Consider the following 19,896-nt stretch of genomic DNA (forward strand, 5'->3'; position numbering starts at 1 on the left):
ACCGCCCTTGGCGCATCCCGGACAATCAGATCCAGCTCAACCAGGGGGCTCTCATTCATCCGTATCCTCAGCTCTTGCAGTTAGCTGTGTGGCACGTGAACGGGCTAAGCTGATCAGTCTTCATTTCTCCAGTGCAGTCATCGACACCATTCAGGCGGCCCGCAGGCCTTCCACCACTCGTATTTACGAGGCCACTTGGCAGGCTTTCTGCAGGTGGTGCCGTCGCAATACCATCGTTCCGGCTAGAGCATCAGTTCCCCAGGTCCTCGATTTTCTGCAATCGGGCCTAGAGAAGGGATTGGCACCGAACACTCTACGCCGTCAGGTCGCCGCTCTGTCCACAGTTCTTAGTGGCGGTCGGGCCCGGTCGCTAACTCAACACACGCGGGTCAAGGCTTTTCTGAAGGGCGCCTCCAACATCCGGCCTCCAACTGTCCACCGTTATCCTACCTGGGATCTTCCGTTGGTACTCAGGGCGCTTACATCATCGCCTTTTGAGCCCATCCGCTCCATCAGTCTACGACTACTCACGCTCAAAACAGCATTCCTGGTGGCCATTACTTCTGCCAGGAGGGTTTCGGAACTGGCCGCTCTCTCGGTTCGGTCTGATCTATGCATATTCCATTCCAACAGAGTAGTCCTCCGTTTAGATCCGTCTTTCCTGCCCAAGGTCAATACCTTGTTTCACAGGGCGCAGGAGCTTGTCCTCCTGGACTTTTGTCCGCATCCTTCTCATCCGCAGGAGCCACAGTGGCATCATCTGGATGTTCGGAGGACCCTTCGTCGCTATGTGAAGCGCACGGCTGTATTCCGCAGGACAGAGGCACTCTTTGTCTCATTCCAACCTTCTTCCATGGGGCAGAAAGTTTCCCCCAACACCATCGGACGTTGGTTAAAAGCCTGCATCGCACTGGCTTATGACTCTCAATCCCGACCGGTTCCCAGACGTATTATTCCTCACTCCACCAGGAGCGCAGCGACAACAGCGGCCTGGTCCACCCAGGCTTCGGTTGAGGACATTTGCAGAGCAGCCACTTGGGCGTCGCCATCTCCATTCATTCGGCACTACAAAGTGGACTCTTATGCTTCGGCTGAGGCGTCCTTTGGGCGGCCTGTGTTACAACACGTGCTCGCCTCCTCTGCGGGTCCTGACCAGCCTACTTCCCGCCCTTAGGTCTACTGCTCTGGCATGTCCCATGCTTGGATTCCCCAAGCAGTGCACAGGAGAACGACCGTTGACTTACCTGAACGGTCCTTCTATGTGCGCTGCGAGGGGAATCCAATCCCGCCCGGTGATTGGGCTGGTCCGGGGTTTTCTCCTCTTGACTCTTGACTTTTGACTACCTTATTCTGGACGTGACTTTATACTGGACGTGACTTAATGATACCTTCCGACTGCAGTCGTGATTGACTTTGACTTACTTCTCCAACGGCTGTCCTTCGTGCAAAACTGAGTATTCCAGGCAGAGGAGGCGCGGTCATCTAATTTGCATAACTCAGTCTCTAGGCTAATGGACAAAGTTAACTATGCTTAGATTCCCCTCGCAGCGCACATAGAAGGACCGTTCAGGTAAGTCAACGGTCGTTCTCCACAGTCAGAGGAGCAATTAGCAAAAACGGAGGGGAAGAAAGAAGATATGTTTTCTGTCTGTCCACCTAAATTGATTCCACAAGATCATGAAGTAATTGGTTTAAAGGATTGTTTTTCTTCTATTCTTTGCCCTGCTTTGCAAGAAAAGTTTGACTTTACTGCCGGTCAGGAAAAGTCTGTTTTCTGTGTGTCTGCTTCCCTCCCCACACCTCCCCCTCTTCAAGAAGAATCTGTGAACAGATTGCAGGATGGTTTAAAACCTCAAATAGTTAATTTTGAAGCTCAGATGAAGTTTTTGGTGAAATTAGCAAAGGGAAATGCTACTTTTGAATGCCGGAGGGCAATAATTGGTTTTAGGAATGATCCTGAGTTGGTAGAAATGATTAAAGCATGTCAAGATATAGGAACAGCCTCTCATCAGGCTAATTTATTGGCAGCCGCTTTCTCGCAAGGCAGCAAACCTCAAGGAAAATGTTATAAAAGGGATTGTCGAAAGTTAAGGGGGGAAATGCCTGCAACTTCCCCCAGCCTTTTCCACCAAGGGCTGAAGCTAAAAGCAAAATGTCCAAAATTATTTCGTTGGTTGATTTATACATTTACTTTGTTCTTTTTGCTTCAAATTTATTCATTGACTTTGGTAAATCACTATATGGATGATATTTTAATTGGAGCCCCAAAGATACCACCTAATTGGCTTTCAGAAATACAAAATGATTTGACTGTTTATGGGTTGCAAATTTCCCCAGAAAAAAGTACAACTACATGCTCCTTATCTGTATTTGGGTCATAAGATGTTGCATTCCTATTCTGCCCCGGCATTTCCTTGTTTGAAATTGCCTAACGTTATGTCACTAGTTAACTTACAACAGTTATTGGGTACTCTTAATTGGGTAAGGCCATATTTTTCTTTGCTGACACATTTATTGTTTGAATTACTGACCAAAGGAAAACAACCTGGAGATGTTATCGTGATTTCCTCAGCTGCATTTGCCGCAATTGAGGAGATTAATTATCTTTTGAGCATTCAATTTGTGGATTGCATCCTTCAAAGAAATTGTCAGCTAACCCTCTTTTGATGCTTTTAAGACAGAAGATTCCATTTCAAAATGTTTTGCCATTTTCTTAGGCAGTTGCTGATTTAATAACCTTGAGTTGTTGTAGAAATTGGACTGACTTAATTAATATTATTTTTCCTATTCCAAAATTTGATTTTCAATTTTATTTTCAGAATAACTTATCTCTTCAGTGTGCTTTAACTGACTACGTGGGTTGTATTTCATATCATTTGCCTAAAGATCTTTGGCTTGCGTGTTTACTCATCTATTGCTTTCTTTCTCTGCTTTCGCATCACTGTTTTTCAAGTGGAGGGTGAACGAGAGGAGTAATTGCTTATAAGGACTCTCATGAAAGTTTCCTACCCTGCAATGCAGTTGTTCCTGCAACATTTTCTTAAAATTGTTTGTTGCTATTTTAGCTTTTCACTTCTTTTCTCAACAAGCTTTTTAACTACATTTCTGACTTTCATTATGTGTGTTAATTTATTTTGAATTTTCTAGGTATTTACATTACATCCAGGATGGATCTTAATCTTATGGCTTTGTTTTTAACTTTGCAGCAACTATTTTCACATACGCAGTTATTTGTTTTTTCTAGGACCTTTTTTTCTTACAGCAACAGGTATGCAACTCAGATGCAGCTGTTCATGTTTTAACTACATTTTTTTTCAGATTTAATTTTTTGATTACTTTTTTTCATCAGAATGCCAGAGGGCTGGCACAAGCTTGCCATATTCCAATTGACCAGGCCAAGCAAATTGTTTCATCTTGCCCCCAGTGTTTTGGGGCATCCCCCTATGGGGGCACGGGTGTTAATCCCCGTGGTTTAGCCTCTAATAAATTATGGCAAATGGATGTCACCCATGTTCCCTCTCTGGCTCCCTGGAAGTACATTCATGTCTTTATTGATACTTATTCAGGAGTGTTGTGGGCCACATTACAACGAGGAGAAACAGCTAATTATGTTATTTCTCATCTTCTTTTTTCAGCCATTACTGTCTTGGGTAAACCCTTTTTTAAAAAAACTGATCATGGCCTATTTTTCATTGGCCTTTTTGCAATTTTGTACAAATTGGAACATTGTTTTAATTTTTGGGTTTTCTTTTTTACAATTCCACAGGTCAAGCTATTGTGGAACGTGTTAATTGGTCCTTTAAGGACTGTCTTCTCAAACTAATAAAAAAGGAGGGATCTTGGGTACCTAACAATTTGGTGTACCCCAATTTGGCTAATTTGGCATAGGTAACATAAAAGTTTGTTTGCCTCCCCCGCAAGGGGGACGAGGATATGTTGTGCTTGCTTCTACAGGTCCTTGTGGATTCCCGCACCTGGTGTTTGTCCAGCTAAGAATATTGTGGTACCAGTTCCCAAATCCAGTTCTAGAGATGACCAAGGTGACTTTACTGACAGCATAGTGGCCAATACGATCTTGTTGGACCAGCTGTCCAGTGACCACCAAAGCGCAAGCAGTGCTGTAACAACGACATGTGGAACAAACGCCCGAGAACTTATGCGCTGCCATTTTTGCCAAGTCCTTAGTCATCATTTTCTTATGTCTACTTGTCAATTGCTTCTCTTTATCGATAGCTGCTGTCATCTCACCCAAAAACTCATTTGAACAAATGACTGAAGTAAAAATTTATGGGTGCAGCTAACATCATACAAACTGATGTCTCTTGCTTATCTGAATTGTACATGGAACATTTACTTTCTACATGCTTGGATCCTGTTTGAATCCTGTCTGCAGTAATTCAACACTTCATTGGTTTGAACTATAAGACTATATCTAATTGGGGATTGATTGCCTATGAACCGCCCCCCGATGCAATTGCTTTGTATACTCCCATAGTAGCAGTTCCTGAAAATGTAACTTGTGCTAAAGTAGTTAACTGTATATCTTTAAGTAAAAAGCCTTACTGTCTTCGTATTAGTTCACCTACTTTAAATTGTACAGCTTTTGAGGAGGTTTCCTTTCACTTTGCTAATGTTTGGCTTCCGCAAGGATGGTTTTTTACATGTGGTCACGAAACTTTTAATTATATTCCTGCTAATATTAGTGAAGCGCAATGTTGCTTTAGCTAGCTAATTCCTGTGTTGCTTTCCAAACAGCAACTTTAGACAACACTTGTGACTTTGAGACAGCTTTGCTTAATAAAGTAGAATACGTAGCATTGGCTATATTTATAGTGGGTGTGCCAGCGCTTGCTGCTCATGCTCATCTTAATATTAACGCTGTTGCATGTAATTTGGCAAAAACAATTAATGCTATTTTTTTAGCCATTTCAGCAATTAATCATGAGCTACAAGCTTTGCATAAAGCTATTTTGCAAAATTGTGCTGCTATCGACTATTTGCTTCTTCGCCAGCATATGGGTTGTGAAAGTTTTGATGGGATGTGTTGTTTTAATCTTTCCGATGAATCCAGAATTATTCAGAGTCAGCTTGATATTTTACACAAATTGGCCTCTGATTTGAAAATTGATACCCTAGGATCTTGGTGGGAAAGCTTTTGGGCGTGGTTACCCACAGGTCTGTTGGGAAATATCCTACGTTATTTTAATTGGCGGGTGCTGTTTTGTTCAATGCCTTCCCTCCCTTTGCAAAATGTGCATTACAGCTTTTTGCCCTAAACCCCCTCCTACATTGCCTCAGGGTCGGGTATATGCTCTGTATAAACAATTGCAGGGATGTTCCTCTCCTGAAGGGTAGCCCCATCCTATGATGCCTTGTCAAACGAAATAAAAAAGAGTGAGATGTGGGAATGAGAGGTAAGGCTTACGTACAGACATGCGTAGAAACTACCATGGTCTCAGTGGCTGTTTATCTTGGAAGCCTACAAGCTCACATAATTAGCAGAACCAGATGCTGGAATAAAGGAAAGGTGATGCACAGTTTCTTATCTATTAGCTCATTAATTCACCAGAGCAAAGGCATGAGGTAACCTTGGCCTGAATAGTAGTAATAGTCTTGATTCTCTAGGGAAGATTTTGGGGAGTAAAACCAAAAGTAATGTGTTGTTGCTCTGTGCTTTGCTTGTAAAAACTTTATAAAAGCTAAATAAACTCTGCGAAAGGCAGACAGATATTTTGGACACAAACTGCGTGATGGATTTCTGAAACCTACATCAGAGTCCACCAACAGCTCAACCGGCCGCTGCTGGGCCACAACATAATCAAACAAAGGAAGTATAATAACAATGTATACAAAGATATTGGATTGATAATATGTGATTTTTGATAAAGTTCAAGCGATGACTATGGAAAGGACGCAGAAAGACCCTGTAACCAATCGACACACTGTATGTAGTTGAAGAGGTTTTTATGTTGTATGTTTTGTGTGTTTGTGTTTGTTTGAAAATAAAAAATAATATTATTTTAAAAAGTTTTTCTTTATATTCAACCTGTCAATAAATTATTATAGGAAAAATTATTCTGTTTCTTTTGCAGGACCGTTTACCTCTTGCGGTAGTAGGTAGCAATACTATTATTGAAGTCAATGGCAAGAGAGTTAGGGGAAGACAGTATCCTTGGGGTGTTGCAGAAGGTAAGTGAATAGAACGTGTAATATGCGTAATTGGGCAATAAGCTATATCTTTATAGCAATATTATAGTTTCACAAAAGGAAGAAAGAGGTAAAGGCTTCCCACTTCCTGTCAGACCTGCCTCAGCTTGAACCTTTAAGTAAGAGCAATCCTTAACTCCTTTTATTCAGAAAGGTATAATTTACTAGTAGTCAAGTGAATTACAGTAATGCATAGCCAGAGCTGAAAAAGCGAAATTCCAAAGTCTAACTTTTCCCTCCCTTAGTTGCCTCCCATCACTGGGCCCCCATGTCCAATCAAATTAAAACAGGATGTTTTCAGAACAGTCAGTTCAGAGGTAGGTTTGGTATGCAGCTGCATTCTGTTCCCAGCTGGTTGTCCTTGAAGCCCATCTCAGAGAGGTACAGTGAAATTTTGTTTCCCCTAGAAGCCCCCCTCCACTCCAGCACCCCTCCCCAGTTCATGGCAGCTGATACTGAATGGTTGCAAAGTGCAAGCTGACTTGGCAGCTGACACTTCCCCTCCTCTCCTCCATAAGACAGTACATTATTACCAGAGGTGGGTTTCAGCTGGTATGGTCCAGTACGCGCGTACCGGTGCCAGAAATCCGGTGTGCATTTGCATACCAGGTTCTGCAGGAACAGTCCCTCCCCTGGCCTGCCCCCCCCCCCCCAGCTCACTCCCCCCACCTGCCCGGTCGCCGCTCTCTCTCTCTCTGCCTGTCTACACCATTCTTACCCCGCCCACCCACTTCCTTTGCTGGACTCAGCTGTTGGAAGAAGCCCGTGCTTCCTTCTCTTTGACAAGCACCTTGCAAAACCGGGACTTTGCAAACCGCTTCTCAAAGAGAAGGAAGGGGGGGAGGGGGGCGGACTTCTTCAGACGAGCCCAGAAAGGCCGCTTTGCCTCCGCTGCTCTCCTTCCTGCACTGCAGGCGCAGCCTTGAAGGGAAGATGTCCTACCAAGGCAACAGCATCCCTTGTATCAAAGTGAGGTGAAGCGCCCTCAGGCATATTCTGCTGACCTTGGGCGGCCGAGGCGGGTGGGTTGGAAGCTCCAAAAGTCCGGCAAGAAGGGGAGGGGGCGCCTGGCGGGGGGCGCAGCTTCCCTTTCAGCCTCCGAAGCCACACTTGGCCCGCTCAGCTCCCGGGGATGCTTTCCCAGCCAGCTGCCAATTTATAAACAGAAATTCGCCATCTTCTTTTAAACTTTCCATCTCAATGAGAATTTTAGAAGTTTTTAGAAAAATTCTCATTGAAATGGAAAGTTTAAAAGAAGTTGGGTAATTTCCATTTATAAAGGTCACGTGGTAGCGGTGTGTGGGCTGCTGACCAACCTAGCACCTGGCCAAGGTGGCGGGGCTGTCCTGGAGTGTCTCCCATCCAGGAAGAGGTTCCAGGAGAAAGCGGGGCTGCCAAAAGCCCAACTGCAGCCAGCAACGGGGCATGAAGGAGCAGCCACACAGCAGAACTGGGAGCATCCCCAGGTTGGTGGGCTGCCAGGGAGGTTGCGCGGGCCTGGAGGCGGGGAGGCGGGGGCCCAGGCTGCCCTGAGCACCTGCAATGGGCGGCAACCTGCCGCCCACAGCTCTTGGAGGAAGGAGGCAGGGAAGTGAGGTTTCCCCAGGCCTCATCTGTGCCTCCTTCCTCGAGAGCTGGCGTTGGGGACGGCCAGCCTCTCCCGCCACTGTGCCCTTCACTTGCTTTCTACCCGGAGGCTCTGCTGGCGGTTGCCACCTGAGAGAAGCTTGCGAGACGCACAAATGCTCACAAGTCTCCCGAGGAGGACGCTGGACACCGGGGGGGGGGGGTGGCGGTGGCACCCGCTGCTGCTGCTTCTGCTGCTCCCGGTAACGCAGGCTTCTCAGAGAGCATTAAGTTGCAGGTGCACCAATTCCAGCAGCTGCATTTTGCCTTGAAACTTGCTGTCCCAGCAACCCGAAGGGGACATTCTCTCAGCGGCATCTCAGGCGCTCCCACCCTTAGCCGGGAGGGAGTAAGGATGGCTGGGCGCAGTTTGGCAACTCCTGGCTCCCCTCAGATCATTGGGGGGGCCTTGTGCGCCTGCTCGCTCGTGTGGCCTGCTTGCTTCTAGCGGGAATGGGAAGTGCAGGGATCTTAATGTAGGGTGGGGGAGGCTGGAGCAGGAGGTTCCCCGATGCTCACGGCCGTGGCCGCTGCTTGGGAGAAAATCAGCCAGAATCTCAAGTGAGAGCCACGGGGCGAGACACACGTGACGAAATGGGACAGTGCGGGCATAAAAAGTACCGTCAGATCGCCTCCCACAGTCCAGGAACCAACCAATCAAATAAATAAATAAGGTTGGCTTCGCTTCCTTGCACGGCAAGAGAGAAAGTTGCCTGAGACGCCGCTGGGAGAATGTCCCCTTCGGGTTGCCGGGACAGCAAGTTTCAAGGCAAAACGCAGCTGCTGGAATTGGTGCACCTGCAACTTAATGCTCTCCGAGAAGCCTGCGTTACCGGAGCAGCAGCAGCAGCAGCGGGCGCCACTGCCACCCCCCAGTGTCCAGCGTCCTCTTTGGGAAGCTCGTGGCCATTTGCACATCTCTCACGAGCTTCTCTCGGGAGGCGACCGCCGGCAGAGCCTCCAGGTGGAAGGAAAGTGAAGGGCATAGTGGCGGGAGAGGCTGGCCGTCCTCGAAACCAGCTCTCGAGGAAGGAGGCAGAGATGAGGCCCGGGGCTCGCTTCCCTGCCTCCTTCCTCCGAGAGTTGCGGGTGGCAGGGAAAATGAGGCTTCTTTGCCAGCCTCCCAGCTGGCAAAACAGAAATTTTCGCCAACTGGAAGGTATGTGTGTTTGAGAGGGGGGGGGCAAGAGAGAGAGAGAGAAAGAAAGAGAAAGAGTAAGAGAGAAAGAACGGAAGGAAGGGAGAGAGAGAGAGAAAAAAAGAGAGAGACAAAGATAGAAAGAGAAAGAAGGAAAGAGAAACAAAGTAAGTTGGAGAGACAGAGACAAGAAAGAAGGAAGGAAGAAAGTAAGTAAGTAAGTAAGTGGGGGAGAGAAACACAAGAAAGAAAGAAGGAAGAAACGAAAGAAAGAAAGAAAAAGAAAGAACTTATGATCACAATTGAGTGCAAAATTTTGATTGCTAAACAAGAGCATTGATAAATGAGTTTCACCACATTTTACAAGTTGGCCACTCCCACCCGGTCACATGTCCACCAAGCCACACCCACAAAATAGGCCATACCTACAGAATAGGTTCTAAAAATTTTTGAAACCCACCACTGATTATTACCTACCCTAGATTATATTTTGTATCTTTTACCAGTACTATAACGAAGTTGTTTGTAAGACTCACATTTACACCGCCCCGAGTCCCTCCGGGGAGAGGGGGCGGTCTAGAAATTTAATAAATTATTATTATTATATAAATTGAGAGTTTTCTGAGATACTAATTGAAGAGAGAGTTATATTGTGGATGCTTGAATTATTTTAAAATTCATCTATCATATCTTTTCAGCTTGGTTATGATTAACAGTCTAGGCTGTAATACAGGTAGCCCTCAACTTTTGGCCACAATTGGGACCAGAATTTCCATTGTTAAGCAAGGTGGTTGCTAAGTGAGTCATGGCTGATTTTACAACCTTTTTTCATGGTTGTTAAGTGATTCACTGCAGTTCTTAAGTGAATCACATCATTAAGTGGATTACTCCATTGACTTTGCTGGTCAGAAGCCAGCTGGGAAGGTCACAAATGGCAGTTACATGGCGCTGGGATGCTGCAACCATCGTAAATACATGCCCGTTGCCAAGCACCCAAATTTTGATCATGTGACTGTGGGGATGCTGCAACAGTTGTAAGTGTGAGAACCGGTTGTAATTCACTATTTTCAATGCTGTTATAACTTTCAACAGTGACTAAATGAATGGTTGTAAGTCAAGGACTACCGTTACAATGTTCTTACACTGTAATTAATTTTTGGATTAAATCATTAGATTAAAAAATGTTTAATTACCATTGTGAAGCTTTACTTAGTGCTTTCCCTGTGACACCTTTCTACATGTTCCTTATGTTTTGTTACCTTTCTCTTAAATCAACCATTTTGTGTGCATGGCCAATGTTGTATACATAATTGGAGATAAACTCTTGCAAACAAAACTGAGAAATTATATCAAGAGAACTGACAGCTACTCAAAATGCAGTATGTCTCATGACAGGAAAAAAAAAGGTTTCTTAGACTGAAATGCAGTCTTATTCTCATTGAATGCTAAATTTTGAGTTCAGAATTTTAATGCAATTATTACTTTTGTTATAATGTAGGAAACATGATATATAAAGCCTTAATAATCATACTGTTTTAATATGACTGTACACCGCCCCGAGTCCTGTTTAGGAAAGGGTGCGGTTTATAAATTAAAGATTATTATTATTATTATTATTATTATTATTATTATTATTATTATTATTATTATTATTATTATTATTATTATTATTATTATTATTATTATTATTATTATTATTATTATTATTATTATTATTATAAGATAAGCCAGTTGTGAAAATTAAAATACAAGAAAATTTTGATGGTTGACTTATCTGCAGGTGGCACATTTTTCAGGATATTTTCATTAAAATTTTGAGGATCAGCTTACCCGCAGATGGGCTTATCTGCGAGTATATGTGGTAGGCAGAACAGGAGAGGTGTCCATACATTTCTCTGGAAAAAAGTCTTAAATTTTGCCCATCTCCCAGAAGAGACAAATGGAGAAAAAAACTGCATTTTGAAGAGAAATTCTCTGTGTTGCAACAGCTTGTTTCAGGCCTTTTTCCTTATATCACAAAGCTCTGAAGCTCTCTGAATTTGTAGGCAAGAAATTGCTTCAAGACATGAGGAGAAACACACATAGCACCTTTCTGCAGATGCATTTTTCCTAGCACAAGCTAGGAAAACTCATTAATCGCAGACAGGAGTTGCTACATGTGAATTCCTGCACACTCCAAAACATGTTTTTGTTGCTGAATTGGAAATGCAGCACAATTCTGCTATACTTTTCTTAAACTGCAGTCAACTTGAATGTTGGTTTTCTTAGAGTTTGTCTATTTCTTTAATTGTAAATCTGGTTAATTATAATGACATCTTAATAATGCAGCATAAAACTTATTAAGCTTGTTTCTACTTTTGCTGGTGGCAGCATTAAGTTGATATTATTGACCTCAAAATAGTTGGGCCTGGTTAATACTTGAATGGGGAGTACACAGGAGAACACAGATTATATGCTAGAGAGGGAAGTTGTAAAAACATCCTGGAAGAAGGCAGTGGCAAAGCACTTCAATATTGTTGAAACAAAAATAACATTGGTGTGTCATTGGAACTACCAAGAGTCAAGGGAAATTTTAGTACAGGTAGTCCTCAATTTGTGATCACAATTGGGACCAAAATTTCAGTTGTAAGTCATTGCAGTTTTACATTGAGGCACCCAAATATCTGGAACTGATTTTTCAACCCTTTTTATGGCAGTCATTAAGTGAATCACATGGTCATTAAGCAAATCCATTCTTCCAAATGGGTGATTTTTTGCCAGAAACTGCAAAAAAGGTTGCAAATCATGGTCACATGACTGCAGGATGCTGCAGCTGTTCATAAATGCAAGCTGGCTGCCAAGCACATGAAGTGTGGTCATGTGACTCCAGGGGTACTAGCATCATTTTATGATGGTGGGAAGTGCTTTACAAGCCATAAAGCACCTTTTCCTTGTAACTTCAAATGCTCATTAAATGACTGACCGTTGTTAGAAAATGCGTAGTGGTAAATAGAGGGATTAATTTCCATGCTTGACCATCTGGTGCTGATTGAAATCTGTTAAAAATGAGCATTTTTCTCCTGCAGTTGAAAATGGTGAACATTGTGACTTCACAATTCTAAGGAACATGTTGATAAGGTAAGCAAGTATTTTATAATTTTAATATTGGCAATACTTGTTATTTATTCCATATATTGGACCTTTCCTATATTTCACAATAAGAGGAACTTGGAGTAAAAGAGGGCTTGACTATTTTCAGTGGAGGGTGTTGTGTGATGGCACAAAAGAGAGTAAGAAGAAAAACTTGACATCTAATGTGAAAACATGGTTATTTGCCCATTTTATATAGTAAATTTGGGAAATAGTTTGTTGGCTATAATTTGAAATGAAATCAACATGAAATGCATCACAGAATAACATTGTATTCTGCCCATTGGGGGTACAAATATAGAATTTTTCAACCCTGAACTAATTTGCATTAAACATAATATTTCAGTTTTCAAATGAACTTTTGAAAACCATTTCAAACACTATTTGAAAGCAAAATGTAACACTATTTCTTATATAAGCTATGCTACTATGCAGGAAATAAGTTGCTGACAGGTTTTTGGTTTCCTTCCCTAGAACTCACATGCAAGACCTGAAAGATGTCACTAATAATGTCCATTATGAGAATTACAGAAGCAGAAAATTGGCAGCTGTAACATACAATGGAATTGACAACAACAAAAATAAAGGGCAGTTAACAAAGTAAGTGTTAATTTAGATTTAGCTATAGCTTGTTCTGCCTGGTCCTGGAGAACTATTTGTGGGTAAATATTCTGCCATCCTATTAAATTTTTAAAGACTCATAAAACAACAATATAATCCTGTCTTCCAAGTTACCCTATCATATAAATGGTAGCAGTACAGTAGGAGCACATTGCTGTTGTTTAGATGTAGGCTTCTCATCATTGATTGGACAGGGTGAGAAACAGGATACTAGACTAAACAGACTTTATCCCACCCAAACACTCTTCTGTAGAATGCAGTCTGTGCATGTTGTGTTGATTTTGGCCAAACTTATTCTCAAATATGTACATGGAATTGTTGCAGAAAATGACAGGCTTTAGACTTCTCAGGATACAGGAAAAGTTTATTTGGCAGCCAGGTTCAGAAACGTTAGCCCATGGCTAACATTGCAAATTCTGAACAATCTTTATTATCGAAGCATGCATTCTTATACATTCTCAAAGACAGTGTAACACGGAAACACTTTACTCATTTCTTATTGGTTACCTTGAGGAAAAAGCCTTGGGGGTCTTACTTCTCCTTTTGTTACAGGTATGGACTACGTGCCATTAACGAACTTTAATTGAACCTTGTGGTTTTGGACTTTTGACATAGGGACATTTGCTGGAACATGTTGTGGTTGAAGGCTGATGACATTTCCCTGTCCCTTTAAGCAAGCTTCTAACTGTCCCTTTTATGCCACGTCTTCATTCTTATATTTTAATCCATATTTTATTCTACTTTACATTGGATAGTAGCTGGATCTGTTTTTAAATAATGAAAAAATTTCTATGGTGCTGCTAGCAGGTTATACACAACAAATATACTGATGAGCTACTGGTATTTGAAATTATTTGAACTTGTGCTACGCATACTCTGTTTTTGTATGTGCTTCAGATTTAAGTCCAGTGTTCTCAATGTTTTTACCACAGCACTTCATAATTTACTTCTGGTATTTGTGTGTGCATTCCACATAAAAAAAAAAACTGGTGGGAAGAATGAATATTATTTTTCAAACAACAATTCATCTTCTTGCCATTTTGATAGGAGAAGCACCCATACTAGTCCAAAGGAGGTTAATGTAATGTTACAAGAGACATTTATTTTTATTTATTTATTTACCACATTTTGGAACTGCCCATCTCCCTCATGAATATATAGTTGTTTATGGACTGATTATCATTATATAAAGAGCAACTCTGCATACTCTTAGCTAACATAATAGGAAAGATGTTTGGATACTTTATGTTGTCAATTGAACTTCTGCATACCATATAGATCTTTCTCTTGCAAAAATAATTCTGTTTGAGAGTAATTTTAAATAAAAAATATACATTTTCTTTATGGGTATGTGAATATCATTGGCCCTAGCATAACTTCAGGTTGATAACAATGTTTTCAGTTTACTTCCAATCTCACTTTTAAAGATTCTAGTATTGCTTGCATTTTTGTTTATGAAAAACCAGCAATGAAAGTGTTTGCTCCTTGATGTTGTTATATTTTCTTTTCATACTGACAAATATCTGCAACATTAAATGTCAGAGTAATTATAAGGCTGTTAATTGAGAATGGACTTTTATTTCAGTGCTATCTACAAGTCTCCTTGCTCCATTACAATTCAGAATTTTGTCATTGTCTCACCTGTAAAGCAATATTATGTCTTATCCATAGTGGCATGTCCTATTGATTAATAATCTCTAGGCCTTGCAATTGTAGTAATATCCCAGATTATAAGGAAGAAATTATCTAGATTCCAGACTTCCAGGTTTTAAAAATAAATGTCAGTGCCTTAAACTGAGCCCATAAACAAACTGACAGCTACTGTAATTCAAGTAAAAGAGGCATAATTGAGTGAAAAACTTTGGTTCCAGTGAGCAAGCAACCAATGCTTTAAAAAGGGAACTGTCAGATCTGCCCCAATCTGGTCCCTTAGGAAAGAAAAGCCTTCGACTCCATTTGGTTAAAGCAAATGGTTCTTTTACTAAGGTTGTTGGTTGCAGTAAAGTCAAAATCAAGTCAGCTCTGAAATTTACCGTGCAAAAATAAGGTGTACACTTGCCCCAGCCCATCCCTACCCCCATGACCAGTCCGTTTCCAGCTCACCAAGATGATTTGAGATATTTGGAGGTAATCTGCATATTTCTCAGGGTGCCTGGCCATAGGGTGCTGGTACAATCAGGATCTGGCTGCCCTGGTCCTTATCCGTCATTCCCCCCCTCCCAATTTCCTATCACATACACACAAACCTTTATTGCCCTTTCATCCTTCCCCCATTCTTCTTTTGATGGCAGGATGCCTGCGAGGCACCAAGCCAAGTCAGGCAGAGCTGACATTCTGCCCCCCGACAGAGACGTTATTCCTGCAAAAGAAATAAGAGAGGGGAGGGAAAGATACACAAAATTTCTCAATTAGCAAAACAGTTCAATGCAGCTTATCTGGGTATTGGTCATGGAATTTTTAAAGCAGTTTGAGGGATGTAATATGTTGGGAGTTGACCCATTCTGTTTCTGAGGGGGGGGGGGGGAGTCTTTCCAGGCTACCAAATATTAGGTTTTTCCCTGATGTATTCGAGAGGCCAAAATGTCTTTGACTTAAAAGTGCTGCTCTTCCTCGATCATAATGGGGTTTGGAGGTGGTTGTGATTTGGGATGCAAGGAGGATGTGATTTATGGTTACAGTAGGTTTGGCAAAAGTTCATTTATTTCAGTAATGCAACTTAAAAGGTGAAACTAATATATGAGATAGACTCATTACATGCAAAGCAAGATAGTTCAAGCCGTGATTTGTCATAATTGTGATGATTATGGCTTACAGCTCATGAAAACCCCAAATCCACAATCTCAGAAAATTAGAATATTACATGCAATCAATAAAACAAGGATTGTACATAGAACAATATCGGACCTCTGAAAAGTATAAGCATGCATATGTACTCAGTACTTGGTTTGGGCCCCTTTTGCAGCAATTACTGCCTCAATGCGGTGTGGCATGGAAGCTATCAGCTTGTGGCACTGCTGAGGTGTTATGGAAGACCAGGATGCTTCAATAGTGGCCTTCAGCTTTTCTGCATTGTTCGGTCTCATGTCTCTCATCTTTCTCTTGACAATGCCCCATAGATTCTCTATGGGGTTCAGGTCAGGCGAGTTTGCTGGCCAATCAAGCACAGTAATCCCACGGTCATTGAACCAGGTTTTGGTGCTTTTGGAAGTGTTGGCAGGTGCCAGGTCCTGCTGGAAAATGAAGTCAGCATCCCCATAAAGCTGGTCTGCGGAAGGAAGCATGAAGTGCTCCAAAATCTCCTGGTAGACGGCTGCGTTTACCCTGGACTTAATGAAGCACAGTGGACCAACACCAGCAGATGACATGGCTCCCCAAATCAACAAAGACTGTGGGAACTTTACACTGGACTTCAAGCATCTTGCAGTGTGTGCCTCTCCATTCTTCCTCCATACTCTGGGCCCTTGGTTTCCTGTTGCTTGTCACCTTCTTGCCACTTTCTCCTAGCAATGGACCAATTGTTTCCTTAACTTTTTTCTTGTTTTTAACATGTTGGAAGAAGCTTTTTTTGTTATTTTTTACTTTTGTGGCAAGCCTTTCTTCATTGTGAGCCTTAGCTTTCCTCACTTCATCTTTACATGCTCGGGCTATTTGCTGATATTCTGCCTTAGTTATGTCCTCCTCCTTCCACTTTTTATACTTACCTTTTTTGTCTTTCAGTTTGTCAGATAGTTCTTTTTGCAGCCATGCTGGTTTCTTTTGGGAGCTGTTATTTTTCTTCTTCATTGGTATTGTGCTAGACTGGGCTTTTGTAATCTCATTTTTCAAAATTTCCCAAGTTTCTTGAGTTGTTTTCCCCTTGAGGATTCTCATCCATGGAATTTTTCCCAAGCTCTCTCTAAGTTTATTGAAATTAGCTTTCTTAAAGTCCAAGAGTCTAGTTTGACTTTGTTCTACTACTTGTGTTTGCATAATGTTGAATTCCAATATTGCATGGTCACTTGCCCCCAGGGTTCCTATGGCTTCATTCTTCCTCCATATTCTGGGTCCTTGGTTTCCAAATGAGATGCAAAAGTTGCTCTCATCAGAAAAGAGGACTTTGGACCACTGAGCAACAGACCAGGTCTGTTTTTCTTTAGCCCAGGTAAGACGATTCTGACGTTGTTTGTTGTTCAGGAGCAGCTTGACAAGAGGAATACGACATTTGAAGCCCATGTCCAGGATCCGTCTGTGTGTGGTGGCTTTTGATGCACTGACTCCAGCCCCAGTCCACTCCTTGTGAAAGTACCCAACACTTTTGAATGGCCTTTTCCTGACAATCCTCTCCAGGCTGTGGTCATCCCTGTTCCTTGTGCACCTTTTTCTTCCACACTTTTTCCTTCCACATAACCTTCTATTAATGGGCTTTGATACAGCACTTTGGGAACATCCAACTTCTTTTGCAATTACCGTTTGAGGCTTTCCCTCCTTATGGAGGGTGTCAATGATGGTTTTCTGCACAACTGTCAGGTCAGCAGTCTTTCCCATGATTGTGATTCCTACTGAACCAGACTGAGAGACCATTTAAAGGCTCAGGAACCCTTTGCAGGTGTTACGGCTTAATTAGCTGATTAGAGTGGGACACTTTGAACCTAGAATATTGCACCTTTTCACAATATTCTAATTTTCTGAGATTGTGGATTTGGGGTTTTCATGAGCTGTAAGCCATAATCATCACAATTATGACAAATCATGGCTTGAACTATCTTGCTTTGCATGTAATGAGTCTATCTCATATATTAGTTTCACCTTTTAAGTTGCATTACTGAAATAAGTGAACTTTTGCATGATATTCTAATTTTTGGAGTTTCACCTGTAGATAATCTTGCATTGTACATTCTCCCTTGTGCTTTTGGAACCGCTTGTCCTCCTCCAAAGCTGCCTTTAGGGTACCCTTTAAATCATCAGCTAGTTGGGTGTTCATTTTGGCTTGTGCTTGTCAGGGGAAAAAACGCCCTGGAGAAATTTGAGATCAATGGATCGGGCTGATTCCCTTCCGCATATCTTTTGAGATAGTAAGAAAAGAAATAAAAGTCTTTTACAAGTATATTCTAATTAATAAACAAACTTTAATACGAAAATAATAAAAGTAAATGAAACAGAAATAACTAATTGGTTACATTTTGATAATAAAAGCTCCGGTTGCCAAGTTGGCAGCCGAACAAAGAAGAAAGGAATTCTGGAATGTGTAACGCATGCGCAATAAATCACTTTCAGATAACATTTTGTTTTATGACCTGCGCAATAAAGCTTTCTTAGTTTAACTCTTGAATGTCAGTTCATGCCTAGCAAACTTTTTAAACATCGTGACAGTGCTCAGGTGGTGACTGGAGCTGCCAGTTGCCTGGAGGGGATGACTGGTTTAATTACCTCTGGCTTTGAACTATTGTATTGCAGCAGCCTGGATAAAGCATCTGCTAAAAAGTTCCTCCCCACTGGGACATACCTTAACGTGAAGTTGAATTGGTTAAAGTACTGGGCCCACCAAGCCTATTTGGTCTCCAGGAGGTTTTTAAGTATTCTAAATCTTTATGGTCAGTCCATACTTCAAATGGGGTTTTCCCTCCTAGAAAATGCCTCCAAGTTAGGAGCACCAAGTGCACCGCATTGGCTTCCTTCTCCCAGACTCTCCCATCTCTGCTCCGTCTTTTTTAGCTTTTTAGAAGTGTAGGCACAGGACTGTAGGACCCCTTGCTCGTTTTCCTGTTGAAGCACTGTGTCCACTACAGCATCACTGGCATCAGCCTGAATGGCTGGGTTTGAGTTTCCCCTCCCCTTTTGTCTTTAGCGGGTTGGTGATTGGGAGGACTATCTGGGTAAACGTGGGGATGAAATGGCGATAAAAGTTTGCAAACCCAGGAAGCTTTGTTGTTTCTGGGTGTGGAAAGGAGCGCACTCTAGCACTGCCCACACCTTTTCAGGGTCCATCTCTATCCCCTTGTGGGAGATGCGGTAGCCCAGATAGTGGAATTCACATTTGGACAGCTTGGCATATAATTTTGCTGCACAAAGCTTCCTTTTTAAAAAGTTTTTTTTTTATTTTTTCATTTTCATAACAAATAAGCACATGTATACTATTACATAACCAACATTATATTATATTGTTAAATATTTACATCAATTCGTCTTACCATCAACCCCCCAAAACAATTATTGGCTCTTCTGCTCTCCATGCGCCATATTTATACCCTATCCATCTCTTTCTTCTCCCTCTCTCCTCCCCCTCCCTACCTCCTTTCTTCCCTCTTGTCCTTCTCTTCTCTACTTCCCCTTCTTCTCTACTTCTCCTCTCTCCCCTTTCCCCACCTTCTTTCTCTCCTCCTCTTCCCCCTCCCTGCCCTCTCTCCTATCCCTCTCTTCTTCCCTTACCTCCCTCCTCTACTTCACACTCTTCATCTCATTTACTTGGTGTATTTCAGCCTCTGAGCGAGCTCCATTTTATGTTGATGGTATTCATACTTCCATTTCAATATACATCTTTAATTTTAACATATATCCTCCTCCTCCTTTTTTGAAAGAAAAAAAAAGTATACATATATAGTAATTATATTTTTAAACACACACACACCCCAGGCTATTTTTGGCCAGGATGTAGACCTGGTTATGATTCCCAGCTATTCTCATCATTATATTTATATAGTTATACATCATTACATGCCCCAAATTTGTAGTTCTGTCTCTAAAATCTCAATAATTTTCCATTATAAGTATGTTTCATATCCCCCCTCCATTTTTCCATATTTTGACTTAGCTTACCCTTGTCTTTAAATAACAATCCTTATTGTTCAATGTTCATTACAATTCCATTAATCTACTATCTAGAATAACAAGCAGTACACACCTCACTTCATCTTAAGAGTTCTATATATTTCATATATTTTAACCTATACTTATTTGTCCTTCCATTGTCATTTTCAATCATTTAATAACTCAGTTTAATTATCATGTATAAAAGTGAATCACATACCTCTACTTTGTATTCTCCACATAACAGTTTCATATTTGTCCATATTCCATATATTTTAACCTTCATTAAATTGTCTTTCCATTATCGGATTCAATCAGTTAGCAACAAAGTTTAATTATCATATATATGAGTAAACCACATATCTAGCTTTATATTTCCCATATAACCATTT

At 41.7% G+C, this 19,896-nt stretch overlaps 1 protein-coding gene across 1 annotated transcript in view; it reads left to right on the forward strand.

The window, feature by feature from the left end:
• LOC309400789 (septin-7-like) overlaps nt 1-19,896 on the forward strand; it is a 309,583-nt gene that overhangs the window by 147,174 nt on the left and 142,513 nt on the right. The window contains exons 7-9 of the mRNA XM_081969451.1: nt 6,093-6,189; nt 12,037-12,088; nt 12,575-12,700. Coding sequence (XP_081825577.1) covers nt 6,093-6,189; nt 12,037-12,088; nt 12,575-12,700 — 275 coding nt within the window. The remainder of the gene's footprint in view (nt 1-6,092; nt 6,190-12,036; nt 12,089-12,574; nt 12,701-19,896) is intronic.

This window comes from Natrix helvetica, assembly GCF_964273705.1.
Source record: "Natrix helvetica genome assembly, chromosome: W".
NCBI classification, from domain to species: domain Eukaryota; kingdom Metazoa; phylum Chordata; class Lepidosauria; order Squamata; family Natricidae; genus Natrix; species Natrix helvetica.